The 17,530-nt window shown below is 39.9% G+C and overlaps 1 protein-coding gene across 3 annotated transcripts in view; it reads left to right on the top strand.

The window, feature by feature from the left end:
• Positions 1–17,530, top strand: part of tgfbr2b (transforming growth factor beta receptor 2b) — a 45,542-nt gene that overhangs the window by 15,893 nt on the left and 12,119 nt on the right. For all 3 annotated transcript variants that reach the window (XM_068735331.1, XM_068735332.1, XM_068735333.1), the window contains 4 exons: positions 9,090–9,385; positions 9,475–9,723; positions 13,938–14,051; positions 14,335–14,472. In XM_068735331.1, the coding sequence (XP_068591432.1) occupies positions 9,090–9,385; positions 9,475–9,723; positions 13,938–14,051; positions 14,335–14,472 (797 nt within the window). The remainder of the gene's footprint in view (positions 1–9,089; positions 9,386–9,474; positions 9,724–13,937; positions 14,052–14,334; positions 14,473–17,530) is intronic.

Genomic DNA, 17,530 nt, shown 5'->3' with positions numbered 1-17,530 from the left:
ATAAATACAACAAAGTATAGTTTTTGTATATATAATATAATTATATTTAAAACTTTATACACTGTGATATCAAATGGCTTTTGCAGCTCTAGACGAAATTTATTTGGTGGAAAATAGGGCAAAATGGCTCTTTGGATAGTAAAGGTTGCCGACCCCTGGCTTAGACCATATTCAGAGGCGGTCTAGGCCACAACGCCGAACCGCCTACTTAGCTGACGCTTATTGTGCTACTGGAGCGCACATGGAACAATGCTCCGCCACTTTTGCTCTATAAGTGAGGAAATTTACTTTCAGCAATTAACATAATCCAGTTGCTATTCACATATCTTTTTTTGAGCGCTTGAAGATCCAATCATCACTAGAGCGTATGTCACGCAAGAGAGCCAATCAAAACAAATGGAATGGTCAAAGTCACATTGACTTCTAAGGTGTGTCGATTGATTCCCGACAATAACTTGTGCATCGAGTAACGTACAAGAAAACATTCAACCTTAAAAGTTGCCTGTAGCTTTGAGCGGCACAGTGAATTAAATATGTTCTCAGGCTATAGCTAGCAAACTGTTTCATCCGCTCGGCACAAGCAGAGACTGTATGTAGGAAGTGGACGCAGTTGTCGCGACGTCACCCATTAGTTTGTGGGCTTACGCTTTGAAGCCCCAAGTTCTGTGATTTGGCCGTCGTCATGTTGGCTTTTTTGCAACTAATGAAAAATAGTGACCATATATGGAGGAGTTATGTAGAGTAGCGACCTTTCAATCACAAGGTAGCCCTGCCCTAAAGCAGGGGTTCTTAACCTTTTTGACCTCGGGGCCCAACTTTTCAAGTACAAAGTGGCCCGGGGCCCATTCAAATATTAACACTGTATTGGTTTAACTAATTGATCTCATTCTTGGTTTGATTTGTATTCAATAACTAAATCAAATTAACTTACAGTTTAACAAGCAAATTTCCAAAAGGTCCAGATTGAGAAAATCTCCTTGCGCAAAGGAACACTACAATAATATCTGACTTGCACTATTTAGTGCCATATATATATATATATATATATATATATATATATATATATATATATATATATTCAAGAAGTCTAGTAGTAACAACGTCTCTGTGTAGCCAACAACTGTCAAATCAAATAAAGAAAGTACACATCAATTATATTAACAATTATTAGTCTCAGTTTTCAAATTTAACTTGATGGATTATAAATAATACATAGAAATACTTAAATAAATGTTCTTCTCATTTCAAGTAAAATAAGGGCTGGAATAAAGAATAACTGACAGAACAGAAAGCTTTTCGTAAAATAAATCACTTAATTTTAGAAAAATGTATTTCATTGAATTGCTCTGCAGCTTTAAATCCAGTCAATTCAGGTGTGAAGTGATGTCAATCAAACAAATTATATTTTTCTCATCTTCTAACAAGATAAATGTGAGTGCATGGACTTTATCTGTGGTCATTCATGCACTTGTTTCAGCTCTATTCTCTCTGTTAACATTGATATTTGTCAGAGAAATAATGTGTAGTTATGATCATTATGGGCTCTTATGTTTTATTTTCTGTGTCTTCATTGCGTAAGTGAGTGAATACCTTTGCTCCAATTAAGACATACTGTCACAACTGCCAGTGGGAAGCTTTCACCTATACGAATCTGCCAATTTTTGGCCAAAGACTCTGAGTTCAGTTCTCTCTTTTTAGGGATTGTTCTCTGATTTTATTTTCACATTTCAAATATTAATTTAACTGCTCTGCGATCTATTTCCTCGTCTCTCCCTCGTGTGTCACGGTGTGTGTACATTTCACTCAAGTCAGGAAACTTGTCAGAATACCCATATTTGATTGGCTAAACTGCATCACATGACGCATTGGTCGGTGTGTTTCCTGCACCGCTGAACAAGTGCCGTAAATGCTGAAAAAGCTGCGCTGGTTAAAATAGTAGCGGTCCGTCAACATTTTAAAATTCTCAATTATCTATCGGCTTTAGGTCCTGGGTCCGGATAAAATGGCGTCTAGGTCCAGATCCGGAGCGCGGTCCGCCAGTTAGTGACCCCTGACCTATGCGGTCCCGCGGCCCACAGGTGCAAAACTGAACGTTTTTTGCGGCCCTCTAGGTGGCGCTCGCGGCCCAATTGTGGACCGCGGCCCTATGGTTAAGAATCACTGCCCTAAAGCATACTCCGCTCTATGGTCTACTACAGTGATTTTCAACCACTGTGCTGCGGAACACCAGTGTAAAATGTCTAATTTCACTTAATTGATCCAGAAAAATGTATTTAGCTGGCCAAATCCGGTACAATTCGATCCGGCACATGTCGATCATAACTGGCCTGCCAAATGAGCTCCGGGATGAAACGTGGCAATGTTAGCTGGCCTTCTTTTGCGACATAACGAAGCATCTCACTGCGCTAAACCTCCAGCTTCAGGGACGGGGACATATGATCACAGACATGTGTGATCACAGACGTGTGATCTCAGAAATTTAAATTTGAACTGCTCAGCAATCCGTTTGCAGTTGACGTGGAAAGAGCACTTCCAGTATAATGACACACTCAAGGCAAAGTATGACTCTGTGGGCACTGCACAGTTTCCAAGCTTCATCGCCGAAACGATGCCTCAACTCCGCCTACATGCTGCTCAAATGCTCTGCATGTTTGGAAGCACATACCTGTGTGAGCAGCTTTTCTCTGTGATGAAGATGAACAAAAACTCACACAGGAGTCGTCTCACTGATGCACACCTTCACTCCATCTTGAGGGTTTCCACAGTACAGACATCACTACTCCAGACATTAATGAACTGGCAGCCAAGAAAAGATGCCAGACATCTGTTTCTGGTACATATCCATAAAAGAATATAGCATATTTCTTTTTGCACTTTGTCCAATATCCCTTCTATCCTGTTTATTAAATGTTCACCCATTTGGCCCTCAACGTTGTCCCAATTATTAATTTTGGTCCTCTGGGGGAGTTTGACACCCCTAGTATATATGCTGTATTTTACTATAAGGTGTCATTTTGTAAAGTTTTTGGTTGTTGGTGTGCCGCGGGATCTTTTTATTGTTTTATTGAAAAACACTGGTCTACTAAATGAACATCATGCTGTATTGAAGCAGATTTTAAACTCGAGATTGAGAACATAAACTCATGTTTACAATGTTTACTGAGATAATTAATCGAGTGAGAAGGAGAGTCATTTTCTCATAGACTTCTATACAATCAGACTTATTTTTACAACCAGAGGAGTCTCCCCCTGCTGGTCAGTAGATAGAATGCATGTTTAAGGCACTTCTGCATTAGCTTCACTCTGCAGAACCAGAGGTTGTCACCTGAGCAATCGGCATTATCGTCTATCAGTGTGTGCACTTTGATATAGATGGGATCCATGTGCTCTCACTCTGAGAGACCCGGGCCTCTGTGACACGGCAGTTGTTTCTAATTAAGATCCTGTAAAGATGATTCGGAGCAGACCGATCCCTCCTCCCAGCCAGTGTCAGTTACACATGTGTTTCGGAGCTTGTGATCATAGTTTTTGGTGGGAAGGGGAGGCATTGATAGTAAATACTGCCTTGTCACAGTAACATGCTATTTGTTTTAGTGCTGCATTTCCAGCTGTGCTCTCGTCAAAGTCAGCTCTGCATGCTTGGAAGCCTGCTATGTGAGGAATGAGCTCGGAGGTGGAGCCAATTCATTTCCGGCATGGATTCCTTCACTTGTACAGTCCAAGTTCGTGGGCAGACGTCCTTGAAATTACCTAAGTTGTTTCATGTCTTATTTTGGTATCCTTCATGATGAATGAAATCTTCCTCGTGACATTAAGTGGGGATTTTCAACGCCCTGGGATGATGACAAGGAAGAGATCAAAATAAGAAAAGGGAAGAATAAATTAGAAACACTTCTTGGTGCAGCCGACAAAGAGAAAGAGGACAAGATGGAAATGTAGCAATGAAGGAAAAAAATGGCTGTTCCAAGTTTTTTTTTTTCGTCTTCCTATTTTTTTTTACAGTTCCTCCTTAACTCTGGAATCTTGGCTTGCCGTCAGTGAATGCGCCAGTCATTCAGTCACACAGCATACTTGCTTTATAGGGAAGCAGGCCAACTGTTGCTGTTGAAAAAGAGAGACCACTGAGATGGGATGAGGAAGTAGATGGAGAGATGGAGAGATGTTGGAGGGAGGGGATGGTTACCATGACAAGTAAATAGTGAGTGTGATCATCACTTTTAATCGGTGTCATCAGCCTTCCTGTGGCAGGATTCCTCCTCATTGCTCCAACATAATATAATACCAGCCCGGATAAAGGCAGGTTATTTATATACGTTCACAAGAGTAAAAACTCCACAGGGAAAGATGGTAAACAACTTCATATAGTGACATATAACCCAAACATTATGCTAACGTAGCTTAAATTTAGGAGCCCTTTTGTGTGCCGCACAGAGACAAAATGGATTATAACCAGCACCAAATATTCATAGGTCAACTCCGTTGGCGGTGTTGTCCAGGTTTTTAAAAAATAAATGCAGACTCAGCCGCTTGGAAATAACTGAAAGGGGTAGTTCTGATTTTTTGAAGTGGGCCTGTATTCCTGTGTTCTGTGAGGTAAAATTCCCGTTTGTCAATGGAGTTGTGTGGCCGTCCCCATCAGAAAGGGCTGCCTGATGGCAAGGTCAAGCGTCTGTGGACGGGGGCAGCAGAAAAATGTATTTTAGCCACCTAAAAAAGCCACCTGCGAACAAACAAAATGGCGAGGGTAAAAAAACAAGATGGCGACAACTCAAGGCTTCAAAACCTTCGCCAGAAAACCAATGACACTGACTACTTCCACTTCTTATATACAGCCTGTGCTCAAAGCTCTAAATGCTGATGTTCTAATTGAAGAATGTTTTAATTTTCCTCATAGTATGAAGACACGTGTAGCCTCTATTTAGCTGCTATTTGTAGACATCATCATGAAGCTGCTAGAAATGACATCATCCATCTCCATATCACTGTTACAGCTGGTTGATACCAGGAGCAGACCAGGATCAGCGATTCATTACATTTGGAAAAGATGCAAGAAGTCGTCACAACACACGTCAGAAAAAATTGTGGATTATAAGCCACAATGGTTTCGAGTGGGTATATTTAATCAAGTTAACGTGAATAATGAGACTCAAAGCCTCATTGGAGTTGGTTTGCTGGCACAGCAGACTAACTGGCATGGCAAAGTGTGCTTCGACCTCCTCAGTGTTTACGATGGCTTCCATCTATCCACCCATCAACTGTTTCAAAGATGAAATCATGTCTGGATGTGTCGAAAAATTCCTCCTTTTTTATATATTATTATTCACCAAACTGTGAGAGAATCCAAGTAATTAGCAACCGGTTAAAGCATTTAAGAGCGTGAGTCAGAGATGGCATCGTTTGAAATCCCAGCGTTCACATCCTGAAACACACATAGCTTGTGTAATTGCAAGCCGGAGGTGAGGATCTCTCTATTAGTTGGAATGATGTGTCAAACCTCCACAACCACTGCATGAGAACATGTTGGCATACTGATTGGAAAAGGCAACACGAGTCCTATTGCCCGTTTGTATTGGCACCGTCTGATCGGCTGCATTGCTACTACAAATGAACACAGTCGTACACTCTAATCACGGCAGAAAGAAGGCGAGGAAATAAACTTTAAACCTCAAAAACCTCCAAGCGATCTTAAAAAAACCTTAAAGTGTACTCACATGCACAGACACGTGGAATTTGAGAAGAAGTGTCTTGACTGTCTGGCGGTCATATTTCACGACCCACTTTAAAGTCTATCTTCAGCGTTTTTGATTCATTGCATCCGTGGTTTGCCCAAAGCAATTTCAGTGAGATTTACTGCTTTACAATCTCACACACACACACACACACACACACACACACACACACACACACACACACTCAACCACAAGATGAAGATATTCCACTAAATATTTTTAGCTTGTATGATCACACAGCGTACATGAAGGATTCAAAGACAATCACTTCTTTAAAGACAGAGGGATGGTTAAAACATCATTGTGAATCAGACATCCGTTAGCTACGATAATTAAAACTCCCCATACACCTTGCTTATATTATCTTCGTCATCAAGTGCATGTGTCTTCATCAAAGACAACGATGGAAATAGGCCTTAGTCTTAATTGTGGCATTTTTCACATTTTATAGACTTAGTGTCAAATATACCAAACATCAGCTTGATAGCTTTAGTAGCACTAGCTTTCTAGCTAAAATGCTGTGGCTGCTTTTACAATACATTGACACTGTAGCAAGACACTTAACACTGGACTGGACATGTACGAACATGTCCATCTCATTAGTATATGATCATCATGCTGCTTTCACACAGAATCAGGCAGATGGTAGACGGCAAGATGGATATCATGTAGTGGACGAGAGCAGGGTGGTAAAATTAGGTGAGGCTGGCAGAGAATACCGGCAATGGTAACGGTAGACGCCATTGTCGTCCAAGGTCGAAATATTTGCCATCCTCTGCTCCGAAATTTAGACCCAGATGTTATGTAGCTCACTCACTCATTCACGCAAGGAGAAAAGTTGTTTAAGGTTTCTGAGCATATTAAGAGAAATGTTATAGCTACATGCATTACTAGAATACTTACATAAAATAGTAGACTTAATTGATGTATTTCCTTCCATCACCCGTGCGGTCCAGAAAGTGTGAACTGTGTTTGTGTGGCGCCTCTTCCTTCTCTTCCTGCTGCTGCCACTCCCCCACCCCCCCACCCCGTGACACGCCGCATTACAGGATCAAACGTGACAATATCAAAATAAATATTATCGTGTTTTTAAATAAACATATAAGCATGTGAGAACAAACTGCTTTTAACTGCAACTCTTTATTAGCATAACTTCCACATGCACGTATTAACGGTAATCAGCGTTGCATGTGTGTCTGACCAAAATACCAAAAAAGCAAAAAAGAAATGATTCATTTAAATGATTTTTTTTGAGTTTTTAAAGTTTTTTAGTTTGAAATATGTATAATAAGCATATCATTTAGTTATTGCTACTGAGAATTTAACAAACATTTAAAAAAAAGAAAAAAAGATGACGTATAGGTTTGCCGTTTTCAAGGTGTATATTTCATCTATTACACACATGAAAATAAAGTTCTGAACACCGGCTGAATATCTATTATCAGAATCATTATAACTGTATTTTAACTGCTACTGTGTAAAGGGAATACTGCTGTGTTTGCAAACCAAATGTTATCGCATTTTTGTTCATATAGCAGTACGTTTAAAGTAAATACACTACTTTTGAATTCATTATTGAATTTTGCACATAACAATGCGATTAATTGCAGAAAATCATGCGATTAATTGCGAAATGTGTTGTTACCAGCACTAAAAATAACCCTTACTTACTTAAGTAAAAGTATGTAAGTATATAACCAAGAAAATGTACTCGTATAAGTAAAAGTACTCATCATTCAGCCAAATTAGCTCTTCAGTTGTTACATTATTACATATTATAATATTAGATTATTATTATTGATGCAGTAACATACAAGGTGTATTTCAATGTTGTTGCTGTCTGCAACAGAGCTGATTGTATTAATTTGTTTATACTATTGGATGGTATAACAACGCATTGCATTTCATATACTCATCTAAGTTATTAAATTCTTCACCTGCCAAGTAACCAGTAACTTCTTACTCGTCAAATAAATATAGTGACAAAAAAAAGTACAACATTTACCTCTGAGATTTAGTGGCATAGAAGCATAAAGTATCATTAAATTAAAATACTCAAGTAAAGTACTTCAAAATTGCACTTAGTTACAGTGCTTGAGTAAATGTATTTACATACTTTTCACCAATCAAATGGGAATTCAAAATTGGAAATATTTGGTGAGAAAAATAAGAAATGCATGAATTCGATGAGGTAGTGAAAGACGGTCTTATTTATTGATATATTTAATGATACTTGTGACTTGTTTGATTTAAACCATTTGTATGGCTCATTCAAGAGCACTGTGAGGAAAATCTGAACGCAAAATAGCCGCAAGTCAACGGTCAGCAATCGGTCCCGAGTTCCTCATGGCTTGCCAATGTAGCGGCTTGACTCCGGACGGTCATGTTCCCCGGCAGAGACTGAGTGAGAAACCCTTTGAAAAGGAGCCCAGCCAGAGCAGGGCGGGGCCGGGCCAAGCTGAGGCAGACAGGCTCCCGACTGTTTTCTCTCTGTCGCTGGAGTTCCGAGGGTTGGCTGCCGTTTTCGTCCGAGCTGGCAGTCCGAGTCCAAGGAGGTAGTTAATGATATAGCTCATGAAGCTGTCAAGGCTGCTGGCAGTGTCCACAGCAGGCCTATTGACATAGTGCAAAGTCTTCTCCCCGCTGAGGAAACAAAAAATGTTTTTGACCCCAGTCTTCAAGCTGTTTTCCGCTGAATGACGCAGAGGAACTGCATTGCTTGGCGGAATAATACTTTTTTGTTTTTAGCTGATGCGTGATTTTTTTATGAAACCTTACCAGGTGTATGTAGTCACCGTTTTCTAAAAGCAATAAGCCACTTGAGTCTGTTGGTTTACAGTGATGAAGTCGTTATGAACAGATGCACTGTGGTCCGACTGATGTATTTCTGACAAAGTTGCCGCTTCGCGAGTGTTTGCTGTAGTATAAAACCAGACTTTCTGCCAGGGGTCATTAAATCAACCAGGACTGAAATCTGAAGGATTCCAAATGGATTTTGGCTAATATTTGCTGCACACTTAATGGGTTTATCAATGGCCATATGTGTTATTGGAATAGTGTTGTTTTCGTTTCAATTCACACAAAAATGTTAGCACCTGCTGCTATTTTCCCGGTCAGTTGTGTAAAAGTAATTTACCAACAACAATAAAGCACTGAAAAGTTTGAAAAGTAGATTGGGACCATCTTCTCTGGTTAACCCCAACTAAGCCAATCTACCGCTACGCTACTAATGTGCTTTCTTCAATGGAAGGCTTTTACATGGCAGCAGCTGTGTTAACAGTTACTCAAACTCTCCACTTTGTCCCAGTGTTACAAAAACCTCTTACGACCTCTATCTCATCATCTGTCTTGTATTCCCAGTCGTGGATCCAACCCCAGACGATCCCTTGGTGTCGGTGATCCTGGTGAGCCTGCTACCCCTGCTGGTGATGGGGGTGGTGGTTGCTGGAATGTTCTACTGGTACCGAGCCTACCGACGACGGGTGAACCAAGAGTGGGAGAGCAGCATGAAGAAGCGCAAGCCGAAAGCTGGCGGGCTGGACTGCAGTGACGCCTGCGCCATCATGATGGACGACGACGGGTCGGACAGCAGCTCGACGCATGCCAACCACCTGAACCACAACACCGAACCACTGCCCATAGAGCTGGATATGCTGGTAGACCTTGTGGCACTTGAGGGTTGTTCTGCTCTAAACCACCCAAACTTAAATTCTAACCAATGTCATCACTTTTGATCCCGTCCCAGGTGGGAAAGGGTCGCTTCGCCCAGGTGTATAAGGCCAAGCTGAAGCAGACCACCTCAGATCAGTTCGAGACGGTGGCCGTGAAGATCTTCCCCTACGAGGAGTACGCCTCCTGGAAGAACGAGAAGGACATCTTCTCCAATACGGACCTCCGGCACGAGAACATCCTCCACTTCCTGACGGCTGAGGAGAGGAAGGTGGAGAAACAGTACTGGCTCATCACTGCCTTCCACCACAGAGGAAACCTCCAGGTGAGACCGCCATTTTAAGGTAGGGCAGTATTACTTTAGGGCAGTGTTGGGGAAGTATTCAGACCATTTACTTAGAGGGTAACTTCTATATTTATCAACCTAGACCAGGGGTGCCCAATACGTCGATTAAAAAAAAATGAGATGTCCTCATGGCATTTGCCACTTGATTGACTAACATGGCAGCCAGTCTGAGATCATATCTTTTCTAACACACGGGTCACCACGTATGCGCGGTCAACCGCAGAACTCCGGCGAGCTAATTAGTTAGCCTCCCAATGTATTTCTACTACAGAAACTAAAGCTGCAGCGCCGTGATTTGGGGAACTTCCAAAACCTCGCGTCAGAGCTGGAGACGCAACGGAAGCCGTGTGCGCAACTTGACAGTTGTCAACCTACACAGAGCAGATTGACAAGTGTTTGCCAGAGTTTGACAAACACTTTCAAGACTTTGCTTTACTTGAGCCAGTCGCTACATTTATGTGCTGCACATTTAGGGAAGATATTGAGGTTGATCCAAACATTACAACGCTGTTTCACCTGAACTCGTCTGGAGTTGAGGATGAGATTTTGACACTACTGGCTGACATTCAGCTGAAGTCTAGGGCTCATAGACAGTTTTGGAACTTACTCACAGAGGAAAAGTACCCAAACATGAGGAAATGTGCATATATATCACTGCCTTCCACCACAGAGGAAACCTCCAGGTGAGACCGCCATTTTTTATTTATATATATATATATATATATATATATATATATATATATATATATATATATATATATATATTATTATATATTTATTTATTTATATATTTATATATATATATATACGTATATATATATATACGTATATATATATATATACATATATATATATATATATGTATATATATATACATATATATATACGTATATATATACGTATATATATGTATATATATATATATATATACGTATATATATATATACATATATATATATACGTATATATATATATATATATATATACGTATATATATATATATACGTATATATATATATAAATATATAAATGAATAAATAAATAAATATTTAGCATTTTGAATGTAGGTAGATCATTTTGACTTGGTCATTTTAAAAGTTCGCAAGCCGGAAAAGTGTGGGCATCCCTGATGTAGACCCTATTCTCCTATATTTTTGTGTCCAAGTGAGTAATGGGGACATTACATTTTCTGAAATGAATCCAGTATTTAGGGAGAACCCCGGAGACGCCAGCCGCTAAACGGGCTGCAATGTAATGGCTCAGTGCAACTTCTCTCCGTCAATGTACGTCCACTAAAAGAGCTTGTTGTTCCCAAAAGAGCTTGTTGTTCCCACTGATTATGGAAAGAACTCTACAGAGAAATTAAATCTTTGTCTTTACCTTTCGCTTGATCCGGTCTGTACATTGACGGTGAGGAGTTGCCCCTAAGCAGCTACATTCTGCAACGTTCTCCCTCAATACTGGACCAGTTTTAATAAAATGTTGTCCCCATTAGTCACTTGGGAACATGTGGCCCAGGTTGAAAAATACTGAAAGTACCCTTTAAATACATGTACTTAAAAGTAGAAAAATGTCCCCAGTGACTGTTATGTTATTATTATTGCTGGGCAACAATTACAATTTTTAATGACTTTTAAAATGTTTTTTTTGCGATTAATTGCATTGTTATGCGCAAAATTCAATAATGAATTAAAAAGTAGTGTATTACGCTACTTTTATTTTAAAAGTAGTGCTATATGAACAAAAGTGCAATAACATTTGGTTTGCAAACAAATCAGGTTCTTTTTAACAGCAGTATTCTCTTTACACAGTAGTTAAAATACAGTTATGATTCTGATAATAGATATTCAGCTGGTGTTCACAACTTTATTTTCTGTGTAATAGATGCAATTTGAAATATACACCTTGAAAACTGCAAACCTATCTACTTTTTTTTTTTGTCTCAGTATTGATAACTAAATGATAGGCTTATTATTTATCCAAACAAAAAAACTTTAAAAACTTTGTGATAAGAAGCTGTACAAGGAGGGAATTAGGACCCACGGGAATGTAGGTGAAGCATGGAATGTGGCGGGAGTCTGTACCTGCATGTGGAGTTATGCTAATAAAGAGTTGCAGTTAAGAGCTGTTTGTTCTTATGTGCTTATATGTTAATTTAAAAACACGACAAATATACACTGCCTGGCCAAAAAAAAAGTCCCCACCTGGATTTAACCAAGCAAATAGGTACGAGCCTCCTATTGGATAATTACTGCATGGGCGATTATCTTTCAGCTGGCAACAAGTTATTTAACTCCAACTGGTGCAATGAGTTGCTTCTCATTTCTTAAACAACCATGTCGAAAGACACATCCCGTGGTCGTGGAAAAGATGTTAGTCTGTTTGAGAAGGGTCAAATCATTGGCATGCATCAAGCAGAGAAAACATCTGAGGAGATTGCAGAAACTACTAAAATTTGGTTAAGAACTGTCCAACGCATTATTAAAAACTGGAAGGATAGTGGGGACCCATCGTCTTCGAGGAAGAAAGGTGGCCGGAAAAAAATCCTGATTGATCGTGATCGGCGATCACTTAAACGTTTGGTGAAATCAAATCGAAGAAAAACAACAGTAGAACTCAGGGCTATGTTTAATAGTGAAAGTAAGAGCATTTCCACACGCACAATGCGAAGGGAACTCAAGGGATTGGGACTGAACAGCTGTGTAGCCTTAAGAAAACCACTAATCAGTGAGGCTTACCAGAAAAAAAGGCTTCAATTTGCTAGGGAGCATAAAGATTGGACTCTGGAGCAATGGAAGAAGGTCATGTGGTCTGATGAGTCCAGATTTACCCTGTTCCAGAGTGATGGGCGCATCAGGGTAAGAAGAGAGGCAGATGAAGTGATGCACCCATCATGCCTAGTGCCTACTGTACAAGCCTGTGGGGGCAGTGCTATGATCTGGGGTTGCTGCAGTTGGTCAGGTCTAGGTTCAGCAACAGTATGTGCTCAAAGAATGAGGTCAGCTGACTACCTGAATATACTGAATGACCAGGTTATTCCATCAATGGATTTTTTCTTCCCTGATGGCACGGGCATATTCCAAGATGACAATGCTAGGATTCATCGGGCTCAAATTGTGAAAGAGTGGTTCAGGGAGCATGAGACATAATTTTCACACATGGATTGGCCACCACAGAGTCCAGACCTTAACCCCATTGAGAATCTTTGGGATGTGCTGGAGATGGCTTTGCGTAGCGGTCAGACTCTACCATCATCAATACAAGATCTTGGTGAGAAATGAATGCAACACTGGATGGAAATAAATCTTGTGACATTGCAGAAGCTTATCGAAACAATGCCACAGCGAATGCGTGCCGTAATCAAAGCTAAAGGCGGTCCAACGAAATATTAGAGTGTGTGACCTTTTTTTTTTGGTGGCAACTTTTTTTTTGGCCAGGCAGTGTATATTTTGATATTGTCACGTTTGATCCTGTAACGAGATGATCGTGCGCGTGTGTGTGAGACGGGAGGGGCAGCAGCAGCAGGAAGAGACGCCACACAAACACACACACACACACACACACACACACACACACACACACACACACACAAACAGCTGTCCACCGCTTGCTGCCCGGTTCTTGTGTTAAAAATGTCTGCTTAATAATACAAGATATATATATAATTGTCGGTGTTAATTCATTAATGAGTTAACGCGATATTAACGCTTTAACTTGCCCAGCTCTAATTATTATATTTTGTTTCATAAGATTATTATTATTATTGCAGGATTTTACTGTTTTGTGGTTTGAGGTGGTCCTCGTTATTTCCATTATGGATTAATATGCTGATTATTTTCTTTATTAATCGATTGATTGTTTGGTTTGTAGAAATAGTGAAAAAAGTGAGAAATGCCCGTCACAATTAGTCAAAGTGACACCTTCACCATGTTTGTTTTGTCCAAATGTCAACATTATTACGAATACATTACAATTGTTAACATTACTAAAAGACCAAGCAGCAGCTAGACCCACGAAATGTTTTACATGTTCTCAACTCACCTGTACTTTTACATCGTCATATTTTCTGTGTGCAAAAATCATAATTTGTAAAGTAACTAATAACTAAAGCTGTCAGATAAATGTAGTGAAGTAAAGTTCTTTTCATTCATAAGTTACAATCTTAACCTGTTATAAATTCCTCTGTCCTCCAGGAGCACCTGACACGTCACGTAATCAGCTGGGAAGAGCTGCAGGTGCTAGGCATGTGTCTGGCCCGGGGTGTCGCCCACCTGCACAGTGACCGCCTCCTCTGTGGACGCCCTAAGGTCGGACAGAGCGAAAAAATCTTCACTAATCATAATAACTGACACACTGTCAAAATAGGAACAGCAAACAACACATCTGCCCAGTCTTTATTATATGTCCTAATGATGATCAAATTATACAGAAAGTCTAAATTCTTACTGGCTATCCCCTAAAGTGTAATAAATGCCAGCAGTGTTAATGTGAAATGTCTTTATATATATAATGTATTGTGTTTTTAATTATTTAAAAACTAAACTAAATTTAAAGTACTTTTGTCCCCCATCCTTCTATGGTACCCTAAAGGTGCCCATAGTCCATCGAGACCTGAAGAGCTCCAACATCCTGGTGAAGAACGACCTGACGTTGTGCTTGTGTGACTTTGGGCTGGGACTCCGTTTGGACAGCACTCTGACTGTGGATGACCTGGCCAACAGTGGACAGGTCAGATAAAAAGTCTCTTTGAATCACTTTTCTTCTTTATTTTGTGACTTGAGTAAGGTACTGAACTTACCTGCAGTCCTCCAAATGATCTAAAGTGTCAACTGCAACCTGTCCATAGTCATCATATACAAGTATGACCAGTGGTAGAAGAAGTACTCAACTCCTTTACTTAAACTTGGATAGGTAACACCAGCAAGAGCATGTTAGATTTTTAGAATGTACCCAACCAAAAACGTTGCATTCTTTCTAATGACCATCAGGGAGCAACTCCTCTGGTTGCATAAAGAAGTCTATGAGAAAATGAACCTACTATTTATTACCTCAGTAAACATTATAAACATGGACGTATGTGTTTTCTTAATCTGAAAAGTGACTAGTACTAGTTTTGACACCTCTCTCTGTATGCATTCAATTAGCTTTGTTTTTTTTTGGTGAGATATGAGCTGGCTGTGTTTGTTTTGATTCCCCCTCTTTACTGTAAGTCCCTCTGGGTGTTTTGATAAGACACACCTTGTTTGCTGACAGAAGACATCTGACAGAGACAGACAGGCAATTGAGGGATGAACGAAGACGTAGAGGCTTTGTTGTGACATGCAAGCTCCTCAGGGCAGCTCAATCTCTTTCTCACCCCGTCAGTGGGACTTTGTCCTCTGCTTGTATATGATTCACCGGCTGGAAATGGAGCAGGGACAGGTGAGAGAGAGTGGACTAAATTATTGCAAAATAAATAAACAAATAAAAATAAATAAATAAATTAAACCAACACTTGTGACCCTAATAGACCATAAAAAGAGGAGAGAGGTAGCGTAGAGGAAGCATAGCTCCCACCCTACGGTTCCCCACTGTTAGCTTTGTCGGCACTGCTGCCGTTGTTTGCACTGTTAGCACCGTTAGCATCATTAACTGCTAGCCACCGGCCAGATGTTTGGTCATGATGTCATAAAATATGACATGCTTCATTCGAAAACCTCAAAAGAAGCTTAGAAAGTAAAGTCATTTACATTTGGACAACCCTTCAGTACATGCAAACACAGAAAGAACCTGGCCATGGCCACCAGGTTCTTTACATTTGTTCCTGTGCTCTCCGTGATATCGTTTTATCCATTCAAATGTTAAAATGATGATCCGTGGCTGTCACATGGCGTTCCATTCACAACTGGAAATTCCCAGCTGGTAGGTTGTAATCATAACCTCTGTGTGTGTCCAGATCGGAAAAACCTGTGAAGAAAATTGGGCAGCCGCACAATGTTCTTTGTCTAAAAAAAATGGGCAAACATATCCTGCCAGCGAGCTCGTTCGACTTTGTAACTTTAACCACAAAGGTACTAAACTTGAAGCTAGAGTGGGTAAGGTATTTTATAAAACTTTTTTGATATAATTGTAGAAATTCTCTGAAGCAATCAATGAATCAAATGCTCTTGCAAAGGAAGACATCTGTGGCTGTCGCGGGACTGTAATAAGTCCGTCCAATCATTTCATTCAGCCCGAATAAAAACAAAAATTAATTTCCTTTTCCTTTTCAAACGCATCATCAAAATGCCAATGGGTTGACAGATTGTGAATTGTAATTGCTGTCACCACAATTTTTTAACTGTATTTTCTTGAGGTGCTCAGGTATCATGTATATAGAATATGTGCATATACAATTATAATATTTTTATAACCTTTAGAGGGGTGGAACAAAAGCCACTAGCTGGAGGGGCGTGACTTGAAACTTACTGGATTTGAGTTTGGACATGACTTTTGTTGGTCTTAAATTGGGACTTGACTTTGTTCATCTTGTCTTGGAACTTATTGATCTTGACTTGGGACTTAATAGCAAAGACTTGAGACTTACTAGTCACTTGCAAAACAATGACTTTTTCCTTTCTCTGGTTGTGTAGAAATCCCACCAAGATTTTAAAACGAACTACTCCGCGGGGTTCAGAAACACTGCAACGCAACAACAGAAACTTTCACAGTGTCATTTTAGATGTAAGGCCAACTGTACTGAATGCAGTCACTGATGCGTGTCCTCAGATAACACACATCAAACATGTGTAATCTTGTATCTCATCCAATCGTGAATGAAGACAGTTGGTGAGTCAGGTTTATTGTCACTAAGCCAAATGGTTGATTGTTGCAAGAGAAACAGATCACCAGCCAGACAAGAGTGTAAACATCATGCTCCTGCCAATCAGTTCGGTGTACGAGTCTATACCATTTTGATTTCATACAAACCGTCTGATCCGATTAGTCTTTATGACATGTTCTTGCATATCAAAAATTAGCCTACATCAGCAACCTGTGTTGACGGCGCTAAATCCAACTTGTATTGCAGTAGTAATAATTAATATGACAAGGTGATTATCATAATATTGTACTTATTTACAAACGGCATTTGTTATTTTAGCGACTTTGCCAAGCTATCCGAGCTATGAAGGAGCCCATACTGTCACTAACTGCACTCCCTGCATAAATATCTTAATTATCTTTCCAAAAATTAAAAAGCTATTTCATAAAGGAAAAGACAGAAGGGTCTACAATATGTGTTTGAAGGATATATCCAGGATGTCAAACTGATTCAGCTGTTAACACAGGTTAAACAGATAAAGATAGAAGCTAAACAGATCACAGTGTTTGAGTGAACCACCACGTCATCACAATGAAATAAAAGAACACAGTTCCTGTAAAGCCTGGTGGCTCTTTATTTACTGTTACAATAATTAAAAAGCAAAAGCAGCATGTGTACACCTTCAGTATACCTTCAGTAGCTAGTGTAGCATATAAATGCTAACGCTAGTTAATGATGTGCTAGCATAATCTGCCAATGTTAGCTCCACAGGTTTTAATTTAGAAACGTAACATTTTAGAAACATACTTACAACCTCTCTGGGTAACATGTATCACTATTACAGTAAGGGGGTCAACATATTGACCGTATATGACACGACACCTGCAACATGAAGGAGATCAAATCTCAGTGGTGGGAGAGGCGCACGTTCAGTCCGTTTAGTAGAAAGTCCATGTTTTTTTTGAGGTGATGAAACAAGGGTTTCCAGACACCCAATGTATTGCA

This window comes from Cebidichthys violaceus, unplaced genomic scaffold, assembly GCF_023349555.1.
Source record: "Cebidichthys violaceus isolate CVI_PGR_0920_01 unplaced genomic scaffold, fCebVio1.0.p SCAF_7, whole genome shotgun sequence".
In the NCBI taxonomy this organism is placed as follows: Eukaryota; Metazoa; Chordata; class Actinopteri; order Perciformes; family Stichaeidae; genus Cebidichthys; species Cebidichthys violaceus.
Note: the sequence above shows the minus strand (reverse complement) of the source record. Positions and strands in the feature narration are given on the sequence as shown.